The sequence below is a fragment of the Vigna umbellata genome, chromosome 10 (assembly GCF_029865625.1).
Source record: "Vigna umbellata cultivar VRB3 chromosome 10, Vumbellata_1.0, whole genome shotgun sequence".
NCBI lineage: Eukaryota > Viridiplantae > Streptophyta > Magnoliopsida > Fabales > Fabaceae > Vigna > Vigna umbellata.
The window spans coordinates 18,872,122-18,899,427 of NC_142174.1; the positions used below are offsets into that span (position 1 = coordinate 18,872,122).

Consider the following 27,306-nt stretch of genomic DNA (forward strand, 5'->3'; position numbering starts at 1 on the left):
AAGTTTTGTCCTATAAAAAACTAGATTACATATATGATACGTAGAACCGCCTGATTATCATAGTTCACTGTCATTTGTGCTGTCTTCGAAGTCAAATTGTCTAAAGAGTTGCTTCAGATATTAGTATTTGCAAGTCAAAAAATTCAGCTCAGAGTACTTCAGCACTGTATTCTGCATGTCATTTACACAGACGGTTTCTGCCAATATGCTGGCTGTTTGACAGTTTAATTTTCATAAATGGAAACTACATCATCGAGGTTAGTCAAGCGCCAAACTAATTGTGTTTCTTCTCCCATACTCGACAGCTTCCACATTCAACGGAAAGAGGAAAAAAGCACATAGGTAAAATTTGATTATCTCAATTAAAAACTTCAAATGTCATTCACATCAAACTGATATTATTATTAACCGCAGCAGTATCAAACTTCTCATTGTTGGAAAAACAGCCTATGGACATGGAAAACTGCACATTAAGCTTAAAAAGAATACAGTTTTGGTACAACAAAGATGAGGGGAAACTCGTATTATCCATGCCTGATAATAACTTGTATTATTCAATTGAGAATATATCAGACAGCAAACTGTTTCAGGCAACTCGACAAAGCAGTAAGTCGCGAGGCAATCTATCTTCAAGCATTCGTGATCCGGAATTGGATTAGTAAACAGATTAGCCAAGCAAGTCACTGAACAAGTTAGGATTCTGACTTGAGGGGTTCACACCCATCTGCCTCACTAGTGCATCCTTATCCAACGAATCTTTAGCATTTGGACCCTTAATAGACTGGGGCAAAGGCGTCGTAATTGTTTCTCCACTAGTAGCTTTTACAGCTGGATTGGACAATTCAGATAAAAGATTTACATTATTCCCACTTACAGGTATAGAATAGTCACCACTGCCAGTACTCTCCGAATACAATCCCATAATATCAGGGGCATTTGTAGTAGCACCTACATTATGACCTATTCCAGAATTAATGCTTGGGTCATAAAGTCCTTCTAATTGCTGGAATGGATCCACAGAGGGAGGAGCTGTAGTGTCAGCTGATTCACCTAAGTCAAGCAAATCAGGAGGAGGGGGTTGGTGAATTGTTTTTTCCACAGCTACCTCGTTGGGTACAACAGCAGCCTTTGATCCCTGAGCTCCGTCTGCAGCATTAGATTTTGGAACCTTATGGCTTGTAGACAATCTTTTCTCAGTTTTAGTTGAACCACCAAACAATGAAGCAGCAAGCTTTTGCTTTTCTGGATTAATCTCAACCTGCGTCTTTCTTGAATCATAACTATCGCGTACTTTTGAATTAACAGCTGTAGCACCATCCACCTGTGCCGCCCCGTTTGTTGACTTTTGTGATGTAGAATAAGAATCAGAGGCAGAAGAAGCTGAAGACGAATAAGTAGGCCTACCCCACTTCTTCTGAACACCATCAAGCCTTAGCTTAAGCTCTGACGATCCAGCTTCTGATGTTGATCCCGCTGATGAAATATGGTGAGTTTCCCTGGAAGAAAGTGCCTCAGGTACCGGAACAATGTCTGCTGAGGATGCAAATGAAACTGGAGTAGCTTTCAGTTGCATTGGTGCCTTTGGAACTTCATATGCCTCAAATCTTAGACCATGCTGCAAAGATTCATTGTGATCCTGGCTTCTGAAATTGTTCATATTCCCCATTCCAGTGCGCTCATCCTCGGGAATATAGGCTTGAGCACCCCTTTCTAGAGATTGCCGAACATACCCATCGAGGAAAGAAAGATTATTGTCAACCTGCATAATATATTCAGTATGTCAATAAACTCTTGCGGCATAAAAAACAATAATTTAAAGGCATCGGCATCGTCCCCAGCAAAACACTTGCTATATTTAGTTAAATGAATTTGAATACTAGAAAACAAAAATGCTATGCAGTGTATTAATATCCAAAACAAAATGGTTGAAACTTAGTTTTGGCATAAATTAATCAGAGACTACTAGCCAGCAATCATAAAGAAACCAGAAAAAATATCTGGAAAGAACAGAAGCTCAAATCTCAACTTTTGTCAAAAAGAAGTCAAAATTGCATGTGTTTGTAAACAAGACAAATCACACCAAGCAAAACAACAAACAACAGCAAAGAGATATTTCAAAGTACATTTCAATCCCATCAATTTTCACGCATTCTGCCCCTCAAATAATATTTCGGATGATCAAGTAGCATTTCAATTTCCTATCAGAAATTAATTATGCCAACATAAACCGTATCTAACCAACACCACTACCATCCTTCCCATGAAAAAAAGAAAAATGTAAATCATATCATAAAATGAGACTAAAAAACAGGAAAATTCTTACTCAAAGGAAATCTCTTCCTTTCACTTAGGGCATTCCCTGTTACAACACAACAACTGAAAACGCTCCCACTTTTTCTCAACATCCCACAAGATAAGAATATTGACTTTCTCATAAAGTCTCCCCCTGTAACAACTAACAATTTAACTACTTTAATTTCAAAATTTCTTCCTAACCCTCTCATTACTTCCCTGCCTAACGCAATCCCTAAAAGGTTTTCCTTGATTACTATGTTTCATGGGTTAACACCACAAAAATGCAAATCATTATATTTCAACCCATAAAATATCATGATCTTAGGTAAGAAGATTCCATATTGGAATTAAACCTCAATGTCTTCACAACTTGCATCTCTTGGCATTATTGTTTCAACTGCTTGTACTCCCAAACCTATAAGGGCCTGCAATTCATAAGCACGTTGCTGCAAATCTGTAGAATGGGATGCTAATAATTCTTCAATCAAATATTGACACTGCAAGAAGACAACAAAGAGTTACTCTCCATTTCAATAAAGCATAAATCAAATTTAGCATAAACTTGTAGACTATAACAGAATTTGCTTTTCTATGGACATCCCACTCAGCAAAATGAACTTTGAAACTAATCTATCAATTACAATGGTGAAAAAATTTTAAACTGAAATGATCATACAAAATGCTAACTCAATGACCCTATTTATATCAACAATTTGGTCGAGTACTAGTGTATCATTACAGCTATAAGCCTGAGCATGCTAATACAATAATAAGAGTATGAATAAACTAAGCTTGAGTCATACACTGATACATTCCTCCACAACGAACCTAATCAAGACTCAAAACTCACACCAAACACACCAGGTAATGAAGAAAGATCTCTTTTATTCACAAAAGAATATCTGTATACAATGAACAATACAGGCCTAACCCTCTCCACAGGATAGAACCTGTCTAACAAACAATTAACCAAAAGGCAATTAAGTGCCAGACCGTTAGTCAGTTAATCACATCAATTGTGCCTCTTCCTTCTCTCGTACACTATCCACTTCCCCTTATTCCTTCCAGGTCTATCATACACAAACACAATACACTCAACAAATTACAAATAATTTAGAAGATATCCAAGATATTCTAAAATATTTTCATGATTGTCTGAATACTTAAAATTTTAATCAGAAAGTTTCAGTTGAGCCAGAGAAACCCACATCGCTGGCTACTTTTATCATTAAAAAACGTGCTTGGAATTCACAAACATATATAACTCACTCAAGAAAGACATGTTTAAAGGGAATTTATATAAAGAATAAAAATTAAAGATCTAATCTTCATATTCCTCTTACACTCAACAAATTACAAATAATTTAGAAGATATCCATAGTATTCTAAAATATTTTCATGATTGTCTGAGTACTTAAAATTTTAATCAGAAAATTTCAGTTGAGCCAGAGAAACCCACATCACTGGCTACTTTTATCATTAAAAAACGTGCTTGGAATTCACAAACATATATAACTCACACAAGAAAGACATGTTTAAAGGGAATTTATATAAAGAATAAAATTAAAGATCTAATGTTCATATTCCTCTGGTTAAACTTTATTACTTTAGATTATCACCAAAAAATTGTACAGGTTAAAATACCATTTCTGAAATTGGAAAACACCTATGAAGGACTTCTAGAAATTTAGTGAGGTGAGATTCTTCGCATGATGATAAAGATGGGAAAAGATACCATACAGTATAAGGGGTAGTTTTTATATAGCCCTCAAAACTCAATCATTACTATCTTAGGAAGAAAGGATTCATATTTTTGAACCCAGTCTTTTAGTATATACCTCAGGTAGGATATCCACTTTCCTCCTAGCTGCCACTTCAAACGCATAAATTTTCATCAATGCTGAAATTGCATAAGCCTGAAAAAGCAATAAATTAGTTTGAATTTGAAAACTTTCATTTCAAGCTGACAAATTGAAATTAGAGCTAGCCATAGGATGGATACAATAAAACTAACTATAATAGAATAGTTCAATGATAAAACGAAGTTTACGCATAAAACAAGTTATCACCATATAAACATACTAGAAACATGATAAAACACCTAACATATATATGTTCTCATGTGAGCGGGAATACCAATGGCAAAAATTATTGCATGATTGCATAAATCATATCAGAAATGAAATGCAAGGGAACATAATTCCTGTATGTGCATGTATTTCACAATTTAAATAATTAAGCCAAACAAAAGTGCTTATTGACACAAGTCATACATAGATTTGGAGAGGCAAACATTTTAAATTATCAAATAAGTAAAGTGAAATATTTGATTATTCAGCATTGTCATAAACCGCAGATTACAGAAAATGCATAAATCCAATAATCTGCAACAATAAAGTCGTGGCCTCACAGGCACATAGTGGAAGTCAAATAGCAGTTGAAATATGGTATATACCAATTATCAATTATATATGTATAAAAGAGTGAGCTATATGCAAATAAAAAGACACGTGCAGTTTAATCATACATAACTCGAAAAGTGAGGCAAGTACAAATGCTGCAATCATTGCAACCATAGCAACAGAAAAAGCCATTTTTGTGGAAGGTACACCAGAATGGAATTGCAATTGCAGATTCTGGTTATGTTGACGAGGTATTTTGAAATTTCAAGAAATTTGGAATGCTCAAAATTTTGCATTGTTCATTATTTCACCTTTCTTCATTTTTAAAGGATTTTCTTAAACTTTAGATTCTAAGTTCGGATATGACAAGTAAATTTCTAAGTCATTTTAAAAATATAAATATATTAATTTTAATAATAAACTTTATGGAAATAAGCATGCCAATTTTTAAATATTCAATGTCAAAATAAGTTAATATTAGATAATATTTTATAATTTGAAAGTACAAATATTGACATTTGAACATCAATCTTGATAGAGAGGAGAGATGGAGGGAGAGAGTAAGAAAATGGAGAGGGAGAGGATAGCAAGAGAGAAAAGGGAGAGAGGAGAGAATGATACAAAGGAGAACTAAGAAAGAAAGAGAACAAAGAGAGAGCTGGAGATAGTAAAATAGAGAGAAAGGATGAAGGGGGAGGAAAGAGAGAAAAGAGATAGAAGGAAGAGTATCAAGAAAGAGAGAGCGTTAAGAAGTTCAAATTCTCAGCTTAATTATAGAATTTGAAATTCTACAATTTTAAATAATTAAAATATCTTCATAAATTTCTAGAATTTCAATTTCACCCTAACTTCCATATTTAAACAAGATATTATTTCACAACAAAGCATGTAAAATTATTAAAAAAATGAATTACTCTCAAATTTTCTCATCCAAACACAAGGACAAGAAATTTTGCAATACAATAGAACTATAGCACCAGTATAGCCACTATTTATCAACATTGTTAGAGACTCAATTAGTTGGAAAATACAGAGAGGGAGAGATATAGGAAGTAGAACAACAAAAATAGTTTTCAAAAAAACAACCTAGGGTAATCTGTCTAAATTCTTCTGACCACATGGATGCATTTTGTATATAAAAATGGAAGTTACATTAAGCTTCAAACATAAGTAGATTCAGTATGCCTAATTTCAAATCAATATCACGTTACTGTGATACCGATGTCAAAAAATACCTTGACATTTTCATCATTAGAATATGCCTCTGCAATGTCACATAACTTTCCACTGATGTATGAAGCAGAATACTTTCCATCCGCTGTTCCATATTCCCCAAGAACCCAACAGATGACCTACAATCAGTACTTAGAAGTTATTCTAACAAACACATTTAGTTTCTTCTCAGATTAAAACGAGAGGAGAAAATCCAAAGCATCTGGTGTAGGAAGTACTTGAAGAAACACAGAAGGAAGCTTGGGCTCTCCAATAATGCGCAAATATGACTCAACCTACATGAAACAGCATGCATTCAGTAACGCATTTATGCACACACAGTGGAATTACCAAACGAAACCAGTGCAATTATTGAAATAACATACAGCAGATGATCTCAACTGACTATCTGCAGCATCATCATCCTCCCCAAATCCTTCAGCAATCAGCCGCATTAAATTATGTGCCACTTTAATATTAACAAGATCTCCAGCATGCTCAAAAACTTTATTCATGGTCTGCATAATCATAATAGCAGATATTATTAACTAACAACGAATTTATGTAAAATCAATAATGTTGAGGCAACTATTTCAATTACCTGTATAAACCAATGATTACTTGGTGCAAATTGCTCAGCAAGTTCCACACATCGAGATGCTATATAGGTTTTATAATGGTCATCACTTATGCTAATCATGTAATCAATCATTCTGTCAACAATCACTTCCACATTGGAAGACTTGGTCATTTTGTATAACAGTTCAAAAGTTTTTCGTTTCAGACTATCATCAGGGTCCTGCATAACATCATATTTAATCAGAGTTGCAAATTCAAGCATGATCATCAGGAAACATGCATAGAGATATAACTAAGTAAACAACAGACAGCATTGTCATTTTATGTAATAAAGATAATCAAGGTACTTTCAGCAAAATCTGATATCATGCATCAATGAACAAAAAATTTAGACATTAGCCCTTCACAGTCATGACCAATGATAGGTTAGTAAGTGTTAAATAATATTATGTATTTCTTATATCATCATGTGTCTTGTAATGGGTCAGTCTTTCTTTTTCTTTTCCTGCTTATCCATTTTAGCAGGTGCAACAGTCTGCAGAAGTGTTATCAGTGTACCTTTTCTTACAGTTGTTACACACACAAATATGTTAAAGATGAGTGGAAAACTCAAGTTTTCCTCTCCAAACTTCATGTTTAAGTTGATATTGGAGCCGGTTCCAATCCCACTCAGCTATTCCAATCCCTGGCCACCATCTTTGTAGTTGCTCAAGCCAATTGCAGTTGAACAATTGAAATTGTTTCTGGAAGCAAATTTTGCAGGTGAAATGAAGAAACCTGAAAATTGTTCATGGTGTAGGACTTGCATGCCATGAATTCAGATTTTAATCATATTTGTCAGCAAATTTTGAAAGGTGATGAAATTCTTTCAGTGGAAAACTTCACTGCACGTCTTATGTTCCAACACTAAAAAATAGGAGTTCATCTAAAACTACCAAATTTTCAACAATGGTATCTACTCAGGAAAGAGGAGATTGAAGAATTCGATGAAAACATGGTGGCAGAAGCCATAATCCCCAATGCTCATATTTTAAAAGGATGGGGCATATTCGATAAATGTTTTATTCATTGCATGAAAATCCTAACAAGGCAGCACCTTTGTCCAAATCTGAAACAATTTAATAAAATTCAGCAACCATGCCGATCATCTTTGGCATCAAATCAAGCCCCGATATATCCCTCAATTGGCGGAGAGTCAAGGTTCATGGATAGTTGATTCAAGTGCTTTTTACCATATTTTTGGTCATAATTCCTAGCAAGGTTATCAAACTCGAGAGTTTACGTAACTCGTGAGAGTCCAGTAAACTCGACTCGTAAAGTCGACTCGTAAACTCGTAAGAGTTTACTTTACATAAAAAAAAATGAGTTCATAGATGATGCTTAAATCTAGATGTCTCCACTTCTCGAAACATTTTTACTTCTACTTTTAACTGAGAAAGATACTTGGATTAACTTCTACTGAATTTGATGCGTTTCTGGACATAATGAGATAAAAAATTTCACTACAAATATAAAAAAATAAAATGCCAGAGCTTAAAATGTTGTAGCAGCAAGGGTTTTTCAACAGTGCAGGGAACTTTATTTTTGAAAAATTAAATAAATGGTGCAGTGTTGTAAAATGAAACCCATTAATATTGTGCTGTGAAATACTTTGCTGTTAAAACATAAAATAAATTTAGACATCACCAACAGTTTCGATGGCAAAGGGTTTACACATACACAACCCATGAGTTCGAAGACGAGATTGACGGGACAGCGGCGAGAACTAATGATGAGAACGAAGGCACAACGGACGGCGAGATCGATGGCGCGACGGAGGGCAAGATCAATGGCACGACGAAGGTCGAGATCGACGACGCGTCGGAGGGCGAACCTAATGAATGAGCGCGACAGAGGGTGAGACCGAACGATGAGATTAACAGGCGAAAACGAAGATGAACAGTGAGAACGAAAGCAGCGCTTGAACGAAAGCTCACAAAACCTAAAAACGAAGTTTTCGAAATTTCTTCTCAAACTCACAAAATTGAAACCAGACTCGCGCTTTCAGGCGAGTTTAACGAGTTCACCGTCGATCCTACAACAAAAATGAGTTCGCTTACGAGTTAATTCGAAAGCACTGTGTGAACTCGTAAACTCGACCGAGTTAACGAGTTAACTCGCGAGTTCGATAACCTTGATTCCTAGTTTTCATCTATTTCTTCATCTAAATTCCCTCACCTTGATACCCTAGCCAATACGTCCAAAGTTGTGTCTCAATAAGTAAGTCAAGTTCCTCTTTCTCCTCAAATTTAAACCTTGTTCTTTATATCCCTAGCTGTCCTTATAATTTTATCTCTATAAATCACAATGACACCTTAAATTGCTCAATAACAATAACACTTTATTCAAAATCCTTTGTCATATATGTGAACATGGTAATGGTAGTCTAATTGGCATAGAACATGAATCACAATGTCTTTGCTATTGGAAACCAACCCTTTTGTCTTGTCTAACCTCCAAAAAAATTTGCATGGTCATTTGGATCATCTAAGTTAAGCAAAAACAATGAAACTAATAGCTGAAACTTTGGACTTGGAATTGTGTCAAGTAGGCAGATATATACTGTCCTCTTTTGCTAACAAACTAAACAAAAGATGTAACTCAATTTCTTCTACCAATAATTCAGATATTTGGGGTCTAGACCATGTAACATATTTCAGTTTTAGATATTTTGCAACATTAATTGATAAATATTCTCAATGAGCTAGGATATATTTCAAGAAATTGTTAGGAAGTGGATTTTAAGTCTAACTCAATCCCATAAAACCGGCTTGTAAGGTGAGGTTTGCACCCACTTATATACTATAAGTTGGCCTTATCTCTAGTCGATGTGTGACTTCCAACAAACCCCTCTCACACTGAGGTATATACATTTGGAGCATGAGACTAGATATTAATGGGTGGTCTAATAGTTGCCCGATAGCGGATGGGACAATATGTCCAACAAACAACAAATATCGCTAGAATAGACTCTAACCTGGCTCTGATATCATATTAAGAAGTGGACTTTAAGTCTAACTCAATTCCATAAAATCGGCTAGTAAGGTGAGGCTTGCACCCATTTATATACTATAAATTGGCCTTATCTCTAGTCGATGTAGGACTTCCAACAGAAATATCAATCTAAACTTTTGTCTATTTTAAGTTTTTCTTCAACGAGATCAAGAACCAATTCCAAAGAAGAATAATTGAAATTCTTAGAAGTCATAATGTCACAATGTTTCTCTAGTAAACTTTCTCGTTTTGAAAGGCATTTTTTTTATCCTTGAAAGGCATTTTGCATCAATCCATAAGTCCTACACGCACCTTAATGTTTAATGCATATGTTCCAATCCATAATTGGGGTGATACAATTATCACTACTTGTTTCCTACTAAATAGGATGCGCTCTTCCTCCTTGAAATGGGAATCTTAGTCAATTTATGCAAGCTCGTGTTAGGATACACAAAGAAGAGAAATTAGTTAAGATAGTCAGAACATTCATAAATCAGTTACTTGAGGTGTTAGTTACATATAAATAGGAAAGAATGAGAGGAAAGGGGAAGGAGGTGAAATTTGTAGATTGAGATTTAGCTCTTTGTGAAGGGGAAGGGAGGCCCTTGAAGGAGAGAGTGCTCTCCTATTTCTTGTTATTTTCATTACATTTAATAAAAGCCTTCATTTTCTTTCTCTTTTCAATTTTTTTCCTTACAAATTGGCCTAACATGCTGGATCTGCTGCGAAGGGTCATTATGGAAAGTCATTTGAGTGCATTGGAAAGATGGGCTAGTGAACAAAAGAAGGTGGTTGCAGAGTTGAAAGTTGACATGACCATTATGAAAAAAAGTTTGCAATAACCAAACCCTCTATACTGAAGAAAAAACCAAAGATTTGTAAGAGAAACAAAAATTATGATGGATGAAGGAGGGGATGCATCAATAATGAGAGTGAAGATTATGGGATGTGAAGATAGTTTCTTGATAACCCAATTATAGAGTTAACAAATAAGAAAGTTGAAGGTGGAGATGCAACCAAGCATAAATTTTTCCCAAATTCAGATTCATATAATATGAATAAGAAATCATTGTTGGACCTAGATTTGATAATGAAGGTGATAGGAGAGCATCAATGACATTGGAATCTTGGAATTTCAACTTACTGAATTCATAAACTTTTACACAAAAACCACTCTCATCCCCACCACCACCCATATCTCCATAATTGAATTTACATGCACTAGCTAGTGGGTTCCCTCCCTATGATAAGACAGTATCATAATGCTTTCAGGAAGGGTAGATAAAGATCACGGTGATGAAGATGAGTCACGGGATCTAGCTTCCACTGTTCCAACCTTGAGGACAAGGTTGATTTTTGGAGTGTATTGTTAGGATACACAATGAAGATATATTAGTTAAGATAGTCAGAATATTCATGAGTCAGTTACTTGAGGTGTTAGTTAGATATAAATAGGAAGGAAGGAGAGGGGAGGGGAAGGAGGTGAATTTTGTAGATTAAGCTTTAGCTCTGTGTGAAGGAGAAGCCCTTGAAGGAGAGAGTGCTCTCCTATTTCTTGTTTCTTTCATTCTATTCAATAAAAACCTTTCTTTCTTTCTCTTTTTCAATTCTTGGTTCCTAACAGCTCCTCATGTTGATCCTTGGAATGTTGTGATTTGCATTCTGAAGTATATTAAGAAGACTCACAAGGGCTACTGTATGAGGATAAAGGAGATACTCAAATTTCTCTGTATTATGACGTTGATTAGGTAGGGTCTCCTATTAATAGGAGCTCTACTACAACGCATTGTGTATCCATTGGGGGAAATGTTACATCTAGGGAAAGCAAGAAAAAAAATAATGCTGTTCATTTTAGCACAAAAGCAGAATATAAGGTTTGGCCTTGGCCACGTGTGAGTTGGTGTGGATCAAACAACTCCTTCAACAACTAAAGTTTTGTGAAATTGAGCTAATGAAGCTATATTGTGATAATTAGACAACTCTCCACATTACTAGTAATCCAATATTTCATGAGCGAACTAAATATATAGAGATTAATTTATCAATTTGTGAGGTACAAGTTGTTGCCTAAGGAAATAACTATTGAGGTTATCAGTTCAAATAACCAACTTGTTGATATTTTGATCAAATCCTTGAGGGGAACTTGAATTTAGTTTACATGTTCCACTCTTGGAGCATAAAATTTATAGGCTCCGGCCTGAGGTGTCTCAAATAAATATATGAATTCTATATCATTGCATCTAGTATTGGGTCAGTCTTTCTTTCTTTACTTTGTGGCTTTATGGTACACACACACATATATACATACATACATACATATATATATATATATATATATATATATATATATATATATATATATATATATGTATGTATATGTATATACATTCAACTAAGTGAAAAAAAACTAAAGCTTTTCTCCCTAAAAATTCAAATTGAAGTGTAAAACACCGGGTGAACCCATTTAACACATTTGCATGTGATATAATACCATCATAAAAACCAGCACTGAAATAACTACAATACCAACAGTTCCGCATTAATGGAAGAAAAGGTTCAGACTCTTTGAAGAGGAAACTAACTAAAACTGAATTGTGAAACCATACTTTCAAAGTCCACAGTACATGTCACTGTCCGTATAACAACTGATGTATCTGTCACAAGCCTTATGGTCTAAATTATTTTTCTCATGCACTGACAAACCTTAGTTTATCCTCTAGCTATAATTTTCCAGAAAACAACTCTTCACGAGGAATTTCTACAACACGACAATCCCAGTCAACGGTCTAGACCAGCGTGAAAATAACAGAAATTCATCAACATTGATCATCATTTGGTTTGCACTTGCAGACTGGATATGAAAACATGAAGTAAAACAAGCATCGAATGATCTACACATAAGCTAAATTATTTCAATTTTAGCAAAAACACAATAAACTCATCTTTATGAGGAAAATCCCTCACCTCTAAGCAATCAATGACGGCCAGTTGGTGTTGTTCTGCAATTTGTGGACTTAACTTTATCAACCGACCAAGGGCATCAATACCCATGTACTTGAGATTATGGCTGTCACTCTGCCCACATGACAACAACACATACGTAACACACAATAGCCAAATCCACCACCACAATCACATTGCATGCAAACTTAAAACACATTTTACCAAAAAGATAAAAAGCAAACCTTCAAAAATTTGGCAATCACATCCGCTGCAGCCTCTAATAACTTAGGATTGGGATATATAGAAGCAACACAGCATATACACTCATAGAGAACAGCATTCCCTATGTTGGTCACGGAATCACTCTTCCTAATTATATCACCGAGCACGGTGTACATGTGTCCACTAGCCTGCTTGTCACCACTTCCCAACAATGCGAGAATTTTCAGCATCTTAATCTAAGCACTCAAACACAACGAGTAGCCAATTTAAGCAACAGGATCGAGTAAGTAACATGCAAAATCAAAAATAGTCTTAAATGGATAAGCTTCTCTATAAACCTGTCTTCCTAGTTTAGTTTAATCTAAAGTAAAAATTAATCATTTTAGTTTCTTATTTTCTCTCCCCGAGGGAAGAATTTATCCAAATATTAAATAGAATTTAACCTGAATGAAGGGTGCAGGCATTTGGTGATAATCATAAGTCTTGGGCAACCGGTGTTCTGCGACCTGTTTAAGAATGTTGACGAAGCTGACCACAAGATCCTTGTAAGAATTAGCATCGTCGGAGACGAGATTAAAGAGAGGGCAAAGAGAAGCGCCCATGACTCCGGGATCGTTATCGCACAAGCGCTTTCGAAAATTGGTTAACAGATGGGAGACGGAGGAGGGAGATTTCTGGTAGAAGCGATGCAACGCCATAACGGCCTTCTTCCGGACAGCGTCCTTGGGGTGGTTAAGGAGGTCGACGACGCGGGGGAGGACAGCGGGAATCGTCTCCTCGTTGATGAGGCGGCAGACGGCGTTGAGGGCGGCGCAGACGACGAGGTAGTTATCAGAGGCGAGATCCTTCTGGATGGTGTTAACGATGAGGATGATGAGGTCGTGATCGTCGCTAAGGAAGAGGGTTACGGCAAGGTATCCCGTGCGCTTGAGGAGGAGGGCGTCGTCGTGAGTCATCTTGACGGCGTGAATGTAGCCGAAGGAGGCGTCGTGGCCGAGCATCTCGACGTAGAGGAGGCGGATGATGTACTCCTTCATCTTGCGCTTGGGCGTGTCTGCGTCGTTGATGCGTCGCTTTAGGGTTTCGATCTCACGGAGGACGATGCGGTCCTCCTCGGCCTTGGATCGGGCCTCGCCGATGGACTTGATGAGGTCCAGAAACTCCTTCGACTGCCCGTGCGACCCCATTGCAAGTTCTCTACCCAGCGTCTTCAGCTGCTCCATCTGAGAATTATAGACCAAGAAGAAGAGATTCAAGAAGAAGAAGAAGACGAGTGGAAACACACACGGCGTCGATAGGAGCAACCCGGTGTCGAAGAAGGAGAGACTAATTTGCTGCACACTGTTGTCGGTTTCTGTGAATATTACTACGGGTGGGTCCCTTCCCCACTGGTAAAAACCATCCCGGGTCGGGTCGGATCACATCAACCCTGCCTTCTACTGTACTCAAACGTATAATTACTTTATTTTATTATTTTATTATTTTATTTATTTGGATTTAAGCATTTCTTTTTTCTAACACGAGATATTTTGATTTTACCTTTTAAAATTTTAAGACAAAAATATTTTACTCTTTCTGCTCCTCGTGATATAAAAATAGTTACTATAAATTATTTATATAATAAATTATTTAAATTTTGTATTCTTTTTTTTTTTACTTATGGAAATTGAACAGTATTAAAAAAATGTTTACTATAGGTGTTAACTAAATAAACCGTTAGTAAAAGAGAAGTGAACCTCTTGGTAAATAATGGATTAAACTATTTTATTTGGGTTAAACAGTAGCTTTAATCTGGTTAGTAGAATATACAGAGGTGTTAAATGTAGTGTTGTTTGAATTTGCAAACACAACTTCAAACATTATATTTGTAATTGAATGGTGTAATTAAAGAGGTCCGCTCATTGTATTTCTTAGTAATAAAAAGAACGTTAAATAAGTTTTTAATTTATAAACTTTCACGAGAATTATAGTTTGTTTTTAAAATAGATTTTAGTTTTTTAAATTTTTAAAATAAATAAATATAGTTAAAAAATATTATGTATTAAATAATGTTTTAAGTTAATATTTAAGATATTTGTATTGTTTAACATAGAGATTGTATTAATTTATTTTTAAAAAAATTACGATAAAAATGTATCAAATTTACGACAACAATAAATTTTAATTTTATATTCAAGAATTTCAAATATTTAACATGTTGAATTATCCAAATCGAAATTTATTATATTTTAAATCTACATTCTCTTTTAATCAAAATTGAAAATTATTATAATATTCCAATATTATAGTATTAAATTATAAAAGAGCTATCACATATTTAATAAAATATAATAATTAACATGAATAAAAGTTTTATTATAGTTTTACAAAATATAACTACAAATTTAACTTTATATACAAGTCAATAGAATAAATTTATGCACATCTAACAAATTTAGATAATACTAAACATCAATCGTCCCTCCATCCAAAATCTGCTTCACATATACCTTGTCATCCTCTCTTCACACTCATTGGATAATCATAACCAAGACAACAATAGACAAGAACAATAAAAAAAATTCAATAAAAGAGTACGCTATTGATACAAAACAATTCATTATATATATATATATATATAAACAGTTCATACTTAAATCATATTTCATATAAAACAATCTACACATCTTAAATATGCTAAGACCTAGACTGGACTTTCCGAATCTAGTATGAATGTCGAGCTACGGTGAATTGTGCACTTATAGTAGCCTCTACTGCTTTGCAAAGTTATTAATGGGTTTCATACCACAAGGTTAGTTTGTACCGCATCTTAGGTCATACTAGAAGCACCTAGGCTAAGACCTCTTGCTACTCTCACCACATGTATCAAACTTTTCTCCTTGAGAATGAATGATCATTAGAGTTTCAAGATAACCCCTGAGACTGGCTCCCTGCATTCATACAAACAACACTTTGATACAACACTTAAGAATCCTCCTTAAAACTCTTATACATTTCATTCCATTCAAACATAAGTTCTAAACATTATCACATATCATACAACAACCTATTATATCTTTTAAAACCATACACATAAGTAAAAGGATTTGAAAACACTTAAGAACACAAACTCACTCGCCTATCTAACAACTTCTGCTCGCCCAGTAAAAGGCAAAACAGTAACCCTTCTAAGCTAAGCGAGCAAACTCACTTAGCCTTTGCAACTCTGCCAAAAATCTCAAATACTCGCTCAGTGAACCCTTCCACTCACCCAATGAGAGACAAAACAACAAGCTCCCCAAGTTGAGCGAGCTGGTTCGCCTAGCCTCTAGAACCCACTGCCAAAACTCCCCTAAACTCGCCTAGCTAGCATATTCTGCTGGTCCAGCCGAATTGCATAAATCTACAACACTAAAACTGTAAAATTAGCACTCATAACCCATTCATTACCTATTATAATCATTTTTACCAACTTCTAACACTTTTATATTGGATTATAAACTCATTTAAACTTAAACAAAAGTGTATAACCTATCTTCAACCAATAATCAACTTTTTACAACAAGATATAAACTAAAAAACAACTAAATTGTCAACTTAAAAACCAAAAATCGCATTCTATCTTTTGTAGCTCATTTTTAAGTAGGTTAAGGACCCTAACAAGTTAGAAATGACTTACCAATACCCTCTAAACTGACCAATTTAACCCAAAACCTCTAACTCAAAATATCATTACTTTAAACCCCTAAATTCAACTTAAAACTAACCAAAACACTACCAACTCACTACTACTACTTTCTATATCAGATTCCATTAAATTCATCACTCTAAACAGTTATAAATCACCTCTAAAAAGACCATAAAACTGAACTTCCTCTTTTTAACCCTTAATTCAAAATTCACATACTTAAAATCTCTTATTTCTACCACAAACCTCTACTACTCATGCAAGTTCAATACTCCTCCACTTTTAATCAATCTCAACACAACCAAAAACTTCTCTAACAACTCAAAACATCACAAATTGTAAATTTAGAATATATTCATACAAATTCACAATCATCAAGTGATCAAACACAATTCCACAACAATAATTCACATTAAACTTGAAATAACTATTTTTAATATATATATATATATATATATCCTTTACCTCTGTTTTATAGGAAATTACACAAATAGATATATTGTTGTATGTATTCTTCAACAATATCTTTACAGACAATTTTAGTGTACCTTGTGAAAAACATACACGTCTTAAACAAATTATAAAACTCATACGTATAAAACATATTATATCATAGTTTAACATCTACTTTTTAACTAATATATTTTGAAATATCTTAATTAAGAAAATAAACTAATATGTTACAAAACACATTTTGAAAAACTCATATGTATAAAACATATTATATCATAGTTAACGTCTACTTTCTAACAAAGATAATTCAAATTATTTGCATAATTTTATTTTGGTTTTCTACCACTTAATATGTAATTTTATATAGTGATCATATGATTAATAATATCATAATATATCTACTGATTTTTTTTTTCATTTTTATAGTTAATGATAAAAATTGGTGATATTTTGAAAGAAAAAACATGTAAACTGCTTTAAATAAAACTAGTAAAAACACATTATATGTGTCCCTAATAAAAAAAAATAAAGTATTTATTTGACTGGCAGAATTGGAAAAATCAATAGTTGATATTTTTATAATTAAAGTTACAAAAATAACACATTGTAACATGGGTCTAAAACCATATATCTAAGCATTAAATTCGTTTTAAAAACATATGAAATCTCTTTCAATTATATAGCTTCCTCTTCAATTCATTTCATTTCATATCATTTCATGTTAAAGTTGTGGTAGTTATTTGGACTCAAACTTTCATTCTCTTTGATTGTATTTCTTAAAAGTTGATGTTTCTTTTCTCATTTTTAGAATTTTGTAAAATAATTAGAGTGTTCCATATTATATATTGGTTTCAAATTCACCATTGTAGTGATAAAAAACTTAAAAAAAAAGTCATAATTTTTGTCTAATTCCCAAAAAAATTGGAGTTCTAGAATTTTAAAAAATCTAACCTTTAAGTATGTTTTCTATTTTCGTAATATTTGTTACTATTTTTTTCATATTTTAGAATTTAAGATACCTAAAGTACTTAAAATTTATGAATTATTTTTTGGGTGTATCTGTATTGCACATTAATTTTTCATAGATTTAGTGAGAATAAAAATATTGTTGAAAAAAAAACTACATCAATTTAACGTCCCGCTATGATGTTAGAACTTAAAAGATAGTCAAAAATATAAAAAACATCATATGTTAAAATTTAGTATTTATATATGTTTACATTTTTTATGATAATAAAAAATAATAAATTATTGTTATGTTGTTGTATATTATTGTAATTGTAATATTAAATATAAATAATTTTTATAATTTTATCAGTTTTTATTTATTTTGTAAATAATTTTATAATTAAAAAGTATAGTTAAGTTTGAAAAATGATTAAATTGAGAAACCAATTAAATTTAATAAATAATTATTTAAAGAATAAAATTGATAAAATAATTATTTTAATTTAAAAAATTTATTTTTTAAAATATAAAATTGAAATATGAAGGTATATATTATGGATTTCACAGCTTCTCATTGAATTACCAATTTTAGGAATCACCCCATGAACAACTTTATATTTTTTATTATTAAAACAAACACAAGTTTTTAATTCCTGGTCAAGTTATCAGTTAGATGAGAATTTTGGTTTTTAAATGAAACTACACTTAAAAATAATTACCATTTGTTTTTTTCCTTCCTCATAGAAAAATAATTATACCTTAAAAATTAACTAAAAACTTTCCCCTCAGAAATTACCATTTTTTTTTAAAAAACCTAGACCAAGAGAAAGATGGTACTCACAAATCCATTCACAAAACTAGCACGAGTTACACGAGGGATACCAACCATTCAAACCCTCCTACAATAAAACCACGTGTTTCTGGTTAATTTACTAAGGAATGGTTTTACAATATCAATCAATAAATTAATAAATATATTTTTATAAAAATGCATTAGTCAAAACATATGGTATATGATAAGACATGAGTCATCCTCATTTCCACTATACCATATGTCACATGACAAAGGATGAAGTAGAGATGGAAAGTCATCCTCATTTCCACTGTGGTATACATTTTTTTTTTCACGAAAAAAACAGATATTTTTATAATTTTACTATTAATTAAATAAATTTTAATAAAAATTATAAAAGAATATAATGTTATTAAATATTCATTGATTGAGATGCCTAATAAGAATCTGTATGTTATGCTATTAGTATTTTTACCCATTGGATGCACAGCATCTTTTAAAAGTTTTAAAAGGTATAATATATTTATAAAATTAAATAATAATACTTTCATTGTTTTTATAATGATAACGTATTTAAGTTTTTTATATGTATTTTTTATTAAATAAACTGTATATAATTATTTTAAAGAGTGTATTAGAATTGAGTTAACCAAACTCAAGATTTTAATTTTAATTTTAAATAAAATATTGGTTATAAAAATATTAAAAAGTAAACTTTTTTCTATAAAAAAAAATAGACTATGTAGAAAATAAAACATATGCTCTATAAAATAATATAAAAGTTAGATGAGGAAGATAAATACAAAGAGTAGATGAAAAAAACATCAAACAACTCTTGATTAGACCTTGCTTTTTCATTCTAAAATTTCTCGTTAATTACGGATATATGTTCTCAATTTTGTTACTTTTGTTATTAACATTATGTCCACTCCTCTTCTAAATAACATTTATCCATATGAAAAACTTCATTACAAAAAATTTGATATCAATAAACTTAGAGTTTTTAGTTGTCTCTGTTATACCAACACCCTTCAAGCTAAGTGCAAAAAACTTTATCCTTGTGTTACTTTTAGCATTTTTCTTGGCTTACATCTTACTACCAAATGTTACACAACTTACCGTCTTGATACTCATGACATATAAATATCTATAAATGTTGTTTTCTATGAAAATGGTTTTCCTTACATGGCATCTACTCTAACTTAACACTCTAATTTACCCTTACCCGTACATTAAAGTAACATCTTTCATGGAACTCCTTAATCCCACAACACCATTATTTATCATCCTTCTACTGCTAATAATGAAGAACATACAAAACACAACGTTATATCCCTTCTGAGATTTATAAGAACTAGAAAAATACATGCATATCTAAAAGATTTTCAAATAGCCTCCTATAACACTATTACAACAAAGCATCATATTAACAATGTGTTAAGTTTTGATAGACTTTCTCCTGCATATAGAGCTTTTATCTTTTTATAGACAGTACAATTGATCCAAAGGACTACAAAGATGTCATCAAGCATGAACATTGGCATTCTACGGTGAAGGAAGAAATCATAGCCCTTGAACAGAACCAGACATGGACCATTATTGATCTCCCTCCCAACTAGAAAGTCATAGGCTGTAAATGGGTCTATAAAACAACGAAGTTCCTGAAAAACACTAGAAGGGGGGTTGAATAATGTTAATGTAAAACTTTTATGTACCCTACCAATATAACACGTTGTTGAGCCCTTGAAATCTTCTTTTAAATAAATGTAAGCTCCACTTAATAGAATTCTATGATAACAACTTTTAGCGTGCTATTCAGAATATAGATACTGCAGCTTTTTTTAAGAACCTCCTTTATGAAATAAATCGTTTAGCTTGGAAGATTCTTTTGTTTGAAAATAAAGCACAATTGTAGGTTTTCACAAGAGGATTGTTTAGGTAAGAGAAGAGATAATTGCACAAGAGGTTTTATACTGATTCGTTCCAAATGAGTTAGGGCCAGTCTCCTCCGTAAATGATTCCACTATAATCTTCACATGATTACAAATGAGTATTAGCACCACTTCTGGTACTCAGCTACCTTGTCGAGATTTCCTTTGAGTATTAGCACCACTCTTGGTACTCAACACCCCACCGAGATTTCCTTTGAGTATTCGCACCACTTTTGGTACTCAACAACCCGCTGAGATTTCCTTTGAATATTCAAACCACTTTTGATACTTAGCAACTTTGCCAATATTCCTTAATTGAAAAGAGTTCAGTTGTGAGTGTTTTAATTCTCTTCAGAATTGTAATCAACGATTGCTTACAAGTAGTTCAAACTATATCTCTCATTGAGAGAATTTGAATACAATACAAAGTAGTCTAAACACTCACAAGTGTTTCTCTATTTTCTCTTACAATAGTAGACAATATAATAGTTAAGCTCGAGACTATCTCTTTCTCTTTTTCTCTTCCTTTCTCTTTCCTTCAGCTCAAATGTATTTTTTTTTTCTTGAGCCTTTTTTCTCTTCTTTATATCGTTGTAAGCTTTTCTTTCTTAAGATATTCTCTTAAGTTATACTCTTGATTTTCTTCTTGAGAGATCTTATATTTATAGGCTTCATAGGTATATGTTCGTTAGAGTGCATTTGTAGCCTTGATACTTGTGCTTTCTCTTTATTCTTTGCACAACAACTGTTGGATTGGTCAACTTGTCAGAGCAGATGTGTTTTTTTAGTCCTTTGCTTGAAGTAGGTTGTACGATTTTTTTAGTCTTTATTTTAAGTGAGGAACATTATGTGAATATCTCTTGTCTCTAACGTCCACTTTTTGATATTTGATCTGTAGCATTGTGGATGCGTGTAGAATAACTTATCTACAAGCTAAAAGTAAATTGTGCATGCAAAAAATATGTCTTTTCTTATCACTTTTGTTGTTTCTGAATGTTGAGCATTTAATGTTATTTAATGCTTGCTCAGAACAACAAAGTGCTTTTGATTTCTTACCTTCAGGTAACATTTTGCAGTTAAGTTTTTTTCTCTAAAGATACTAAGCGTAGATATATACTTCATCATGAGATGAGGTACTTGTTAAGTACTTTTCTCTCTTGTTGTCTGTTTGAGGGCGTATAATGCCTTTCTCAACCTATACACCTTGTTTTCTTATCCTTTAATCTCAAACCCGGGGGGTTGGATGACATAAACCTCCTCTTCAAGCGGTCTGTTCATAAATATGGATTTTACATCTAATTGAAATAGAGGCCACCTTTTACCATTTGCCAACGCCACAAGAACAAATACTTTTATATAGTCTAAACATTGTTTTTGAAAAAAACCTCTAACAACCAATCATGCCTTTTGTTTGGAAATGGTTCCATTTGGATTCAGTTTTAGCTTAAACATCCATTTAACATCAATAGGTGCCTTATTCAAAGGTTATTCAGTCAGTACCTAAGTTTGACTTTTCTAAATAACCTTCATTTATTCTAACCTTGCAATTCTACACAAATCATGCTTCAATGTCTCTTCATGGTTAATAGGTTCAACCTCTACTAATAATGCATCAATTCACCTTCATCGGTCACTGCATTGTTTGAAAACATTTCTAAATCACCAATGATCTCGACATAATTCTCTATCTTATCGTTTTTTGTTCTTGTGACTATGGAGGTTGCACTACATTATCATTTTGTCCAATCCCACTAGACTCATCACTTAATCTCTCTTCTTCACCTTCAAATGTTATTGATTCGGAACACTAAAATCTTTATTAAAGCGACCACTTTACTTTTTCTCCGTTTTCCCTAAAAGGAACCTCCTTTTTCGTTATCTACACTTACAAAGATTGTTCCTGACTAATATTTTCAGCATTTCTCGAGAACAAATTCAACTCGTATGCCTCCAACGACCCTTGCAACTCTTTCACTGTTATCTTTTCTACATCTTTAAACTCCTTTGTTGCTACCACGATGTAGTCAAATGTTGGAGGTAACATGCATAATATTTTTTCAACCATGTTTTGATTAGTTACAATCTCCTCACAATCTCTCATTAAATTTACTAGTAACTGTAATCGATTGAGATATTTTGCAACAGTTTCAAATCAAACATAGGCAGTAACTCCTATTACCTCCTAAAAGACTACAACTTCACTTTCTTCGTTTTCTCAGCACTTCCATGTGCCTTTTGAAATATATCCTATGCCTCATTTGTTGTTCTTGCTTTAAAATTTTTCACAAATTTTACCATATCCTCACGTTAGTAAAGAAGACAACGAGCCTTGCAATCTTTCTTCCTATTTAGGACTTCATCCAACAACTCTAGATAACCAAGGATGACCTTCATCCTTATAACCCAATGGTTATAATTTTTCCCTTCAAGAATTGGTAGATTGATTAGAAAATTTCCACCTCCATTTGTCATGATAACACTCTCTCATGACATAGGTCTTGAACCTTGTTGCTCTGGATACCACTTGTTTGTGTATATTATGTACACTTATAAAAGAACGACTTAATACCTCTTTTGGTCCCTCGAAAGAGAGGGAATGTTCAAAATAGTCCTACCTTTTTTAAAAAATAACAATTGATCCCAACTTTTGAAAAAACGGTTCAAGTTAATCCTTTTTGCTAACGGCGTCAATAATTAAACGGTGCAGCTGCCTTCCTGGACAAAACTTAATGACGTGTCAATTTTATGTGATTGTGTGGCAGTGTGAGATTAAAATTGTAAAAATAACATAAATAACGTGGCAGAGGTTAAAAAAAGAGGGGTTAGGGTTTGGATTCCTCCAACTTGGTCATCAATCATCGGAAGATGAGAAGCCCCCGTCAACGTCGAAACCCCGCAGGAAGTTGAAGGCGTCGTCGTTCAAGGACAAGGATGGTGGGTCCATTTGGAGGTCGTCGGAGGACAAAGAAGGTTCGTCAAGGAGGGTGCACGAGGACGAAGACATTCGAAGGGGGGTTCCTGAATTCTCCTTCTCAAAATCTGGACCTCAATAGAAAGACAAAGTGAAATGGTGGACCAGCAGCAGATTCAGTTTAGAGAGAGATTTATCCAATATCAAGTACGTCATACGCATACATACTAAGTACATAACCTGCTTGGTGTTCTGACCAATGTCAACTTTTTATCTTCATTTTGTTCAATTCCTCCTTTTTTTGTAATACCGTCACTGACTATTTTGGATCCTTCAGATTCAATTGTTACCAAAACATGTAACAATTTTTTAAATTGGTTTAAAGGGCACCTTATTTACTAAAGTATTTTGTGCAAAATTAGCTTCACTGTGCATGGATCGTGGTAGGAATAATAGGAATTGATTTAGAATGCGATCAAATTCGATTGATTTTGAACCTAAAAACCATTGGAAGATCATATAAATGCTTCTAAGGTAAATGCTTATAAACTGACTTTACAAATCAAACAGAGTAATAACACGAAGAATGGCAGACAAATATATACTTCTTATGGAAACAAAGTTGTACACAACTACAAACCAATGAAAACCGCAAAAAGAAGAAGGAAAAAGAAGAAGAAGGAAAGACTGATAATGCACTAAGTCAACCCATCTTCCAGAAAGTGGTGTGTAAGCACCAAGCTTGGGAAGGAGTGGCTTATGAAGGAGCTTTACAGCGAGTTTGGTGGATAAGAAAGGAGGTGAAAGCTGCACATTTTTGAAAGAAACAGAAATTCAATGAACATTGGACAACGAGGGAGAAAGCTGCAATTTTTAATCCCAAATCATGATTTTCATTATAACCCTAACCCCTCTTTTTTTTAACCTCTTACATGTTGCCACGTACTCAATTTATTTTCTTCCAATTTTAATTTTACACGTAATAAACCTAACACTGTCACACAATCACATAAAATTGACATGTCATTAAGTTTTGTCCAGGGAAGATGTTGCACCGTGTCGTTAGCAAAAATGATTAACTTGAACCGTTTTTTTAAAAGTTGGGATCAATTGTTACTTTTTAAAAAAGGTAGGACTATTTTGAACATTTCCTCTCTTTCGAGGGACCAAAAGAGGTATTAAGCCTAAAAGAAAAGACTTAATAACTATATTTATAGAGTCAAAAACTAAACCCAAAACACAAAATGCGTGGAAAAGATAGCAAGATACTTGAATTAATACAACATATGTGGTATGTTACATCATTCAAAAGTGTTCACTATATACTTTTTCTTAACCAAAACAAAAGTTCACTATATATTTTCCTTAACCATAGATAATTTATTAAAGGCTTAATACCCTATTTTGTCCCCAGTTTCGCTCGACAATGTCAAATTAGTCCATCCTTTAAAACGTGCGTCAATTACGTCCCTACTTAATAAAATTTATATCAATGAAGTCCCTTCCGTTAAATCCGTACAAACGGCGTTAATTATTTTTCTCTCTCTTCTATTAACGTCGTTTGTACGGATTTAATGGAAGGGATTTCATTGATATAAATTTTATTAAGTAAGGACGTAATTGACGCACGTTTTAAAGGATGGACTAATTTGACATTATCGATGGGGACAAAATAAGGTATTAAGCCTTTATTAAATAAAGTTATATATAACTAAATAATTCCTTCATATTGTAAATATACTTAAAACAATGTAATTGCATGATATCAAGATAGATTATTTTATTTGAATATTAAAGTATTTAACTTTTGAAAATAACTTTACCATACTAGTTACTGTTAAGATGAATGACAGTACGAAGAGACACTCGTGGTTGAGAATATTTCTGCTGGAGGAAAGTGTACAAATAGAAGGGATTTATCCTTGAGGAAGAGAGAGATTTGTTACGAATAAGTATGAATCTAAGTCCCATATTAGACATAAATGATAAAGTAGAGCACCATATAAAGACATTAATCTATTGTGGTTTTGGATAAAGAATGATGTCAATTCCCTATATAATTGTATTAAGATTTTATTGGTATTATGTCTTCCAAGTAAATTATCTTATTTGTTAAACATAACAATTAATATTTATTTATTTATATACACAATATAACTATATATAACTATAACTATATATAACTATAACTATATATATATATATATATATATATATATATATATATATATATATATATATATATATATATATATATATATATATATATATATATATATATATGCTACGTCATTAAGAAAGTTTGGTTTAATCCTATACTACATCCCTATTTATGTACGAATGTCTCAATTGGGTCCTCGTTTTTTAAAGTGTATCAAAATGGTCCTTAATTTTGAAAATTGATATCAATTGAGTCCTTTCCGTTAAGTTGGTTGGACGACGTTAAAAAAATTGATGAGTGGATGCTGAGATGACGAACGAACGCTCGTCCACCAGCGAACGAACGCTCGTCCATCAGCGAACGAACGCTCGTCGACCACCGAACGAACAGTATTCCAGTGTGGAACGAACGGTCGTCCAGCAGTAAGAGGTCGACGAGCGTTCGTTCTCTGGTGGACGAGCGTTCGTTCGCTGGTGTACGAGCGTTTGTTCGCTGGTGGACGAGCGTTCGTTCGTCATCTCAGCATCCACTCATCAATTTTTTTAACGCCGTCCAGCCAACTTAATGGAAAGGACTCAATTGATATCAATTTTCAAAATTAAGGACCATTTTGATACACTTTAAAAAACGAGGACCCAATTGAGACATTCGTACATAAATAGGGATGTCGAAAAGGATTAAACCAGAAAGTTTTTAATTTGACTATTCTTGACTCAGTAAAATTTACCAAATAAAGTAATTAAAAGAGAAATAATTCCTTCCTTAATATAAATAAAAAACGCAGTTTCATTTATCACCAAAGTAACTAGATAACATTAGTGCCGTCAAAATGGGTTGAAACCCATGAGCCAACCCGGCTCACCACGGGTTTGAGCAGGGTTGGATTGGAAAAAAATGTGAAAATTTTGATGCGAGTCAATTTTGATCCGGCTCGTTAAGAACCCGGCTCACCTGGGTTGAACCCGTGGTGAGCCGAGTTGGCTCACCAACCCACATATTTTTTTTTATTGAAATCAAATTAATTAAATTAATTATTCAAATCTATTTTTTTTATTGAAACCAAATTAATTAAATTAATTATTCAAAACGCTCAACCTTTACTTTGCAGTAGAGCTTTTCGTGTTGCGTTGTACTGTTGTCTATCCAAAAGTTCTCCTCTAGTATATATTTTTGTTAACGGCTATATGTAGTTTATTGGTCAAACGATTGTGTATGTCTCATTAAACTAAATTGGCAAAATTTTATGCTTGATAACTTAGAATATATAACAATAGAGTTCTTTTGTTTCATTTTCTTTTATATCAATTGGTCCAATTATTATGGTTTCAATTTGATCGATCAAAGTAACATGTTATAAAAAGTTAAGTCAGCCAATAAGCTAACCCGTTTAACCCACCAACCAATGGTGGGTCGGATCGGGTTCAAATTTTTTCGACTCGCTAATAGATGAGTCGGGTTGGGTTAGTTCACTAAGTGATCGACCCGTGGTGGATCGGACTGGGTTACCCGTTTTGACAACTCTAAATAACGCCTAAAATTTCAAGTGTGTCCTAGTTCGATAAATATATGAAAATTAAATATTTTATAAGAAAAAAAACTTTGGATTTAAATTTTATTAGTATTGTATATTCTTTGTGAATCTCTATTAAAAGAACCATCAATAAGCGGTTTTTTTATTACCATCATATTTTACCTTCTATTTATTATATTTTCTGTTCGCATTAAGAAAACATCTCAAATAGAAACTACATGTTTT

The 27,306-nt window shown here is 33.2% G+C and overlaps 1 protein-coding gene across 1 annotated transcript; it reads right to left on the reverse strand.

Annotated features, from left to right (window-relative positions):
• Positions 1 to 339: 339 nt before the first annotated feature.
• Positions 340 to 14,033, reverse strand: LOC124837097 (Adaptin family protein). The gene is made up of 10 exons (XM_088100372.1): positions 13,130 to 14,033; positions 12,707 to 12,922; positions 12,486 to 12,596; positions 6,511 to 6,708; positions 6,296 to 6,427; positions 6,149 to 6,205; positions 5,933 to 6,049; positions 4,134 to 4,211; positions 2,649 to 2,792; positions 340 to 1,759 (listed from the first exon to the last, which is right to left on the reverse strand). Exons 1-10 carry the CDS (start codon positions 13,907 to 13,909, stop codon positions 668 to 670), a joined length of 2,925 nt encoding a protein of 974 aa, XP_087956498.1. The 5' UTR covers positions 13,910 to 14,033; the 3' UTR covers positions 340 to 667.
• Between the last annotated feature and the right edge of the window lie 13,273 nt (positions 14,034 to 27,306).

Bases quoted from the DNA above. Each gene is read 5' to 3' on its own strand.
- LOC124837097 (XM_088100372.1), bottom strand. From the start codon at position 13,909: ATGGAGCAGCTGAAGACGCTGGGTAGAGAACTTGCAATGGGGTCGCAC. The intron at 6,206-6,295 runs GTATGTTATTTC...TGTTTCATGTAG, and splicing joins GTCAGTTGAGATCATCTGCT to GTTGAGTCATATTTGCGCAT. The intron at 6,050-6,148 runs GTACTTCCTACA...TACTGATTGTAG, and splicing joins TTCCTTCTGTGTTTCTTCAA to GTCATCTGTTGGGTTCTTGG.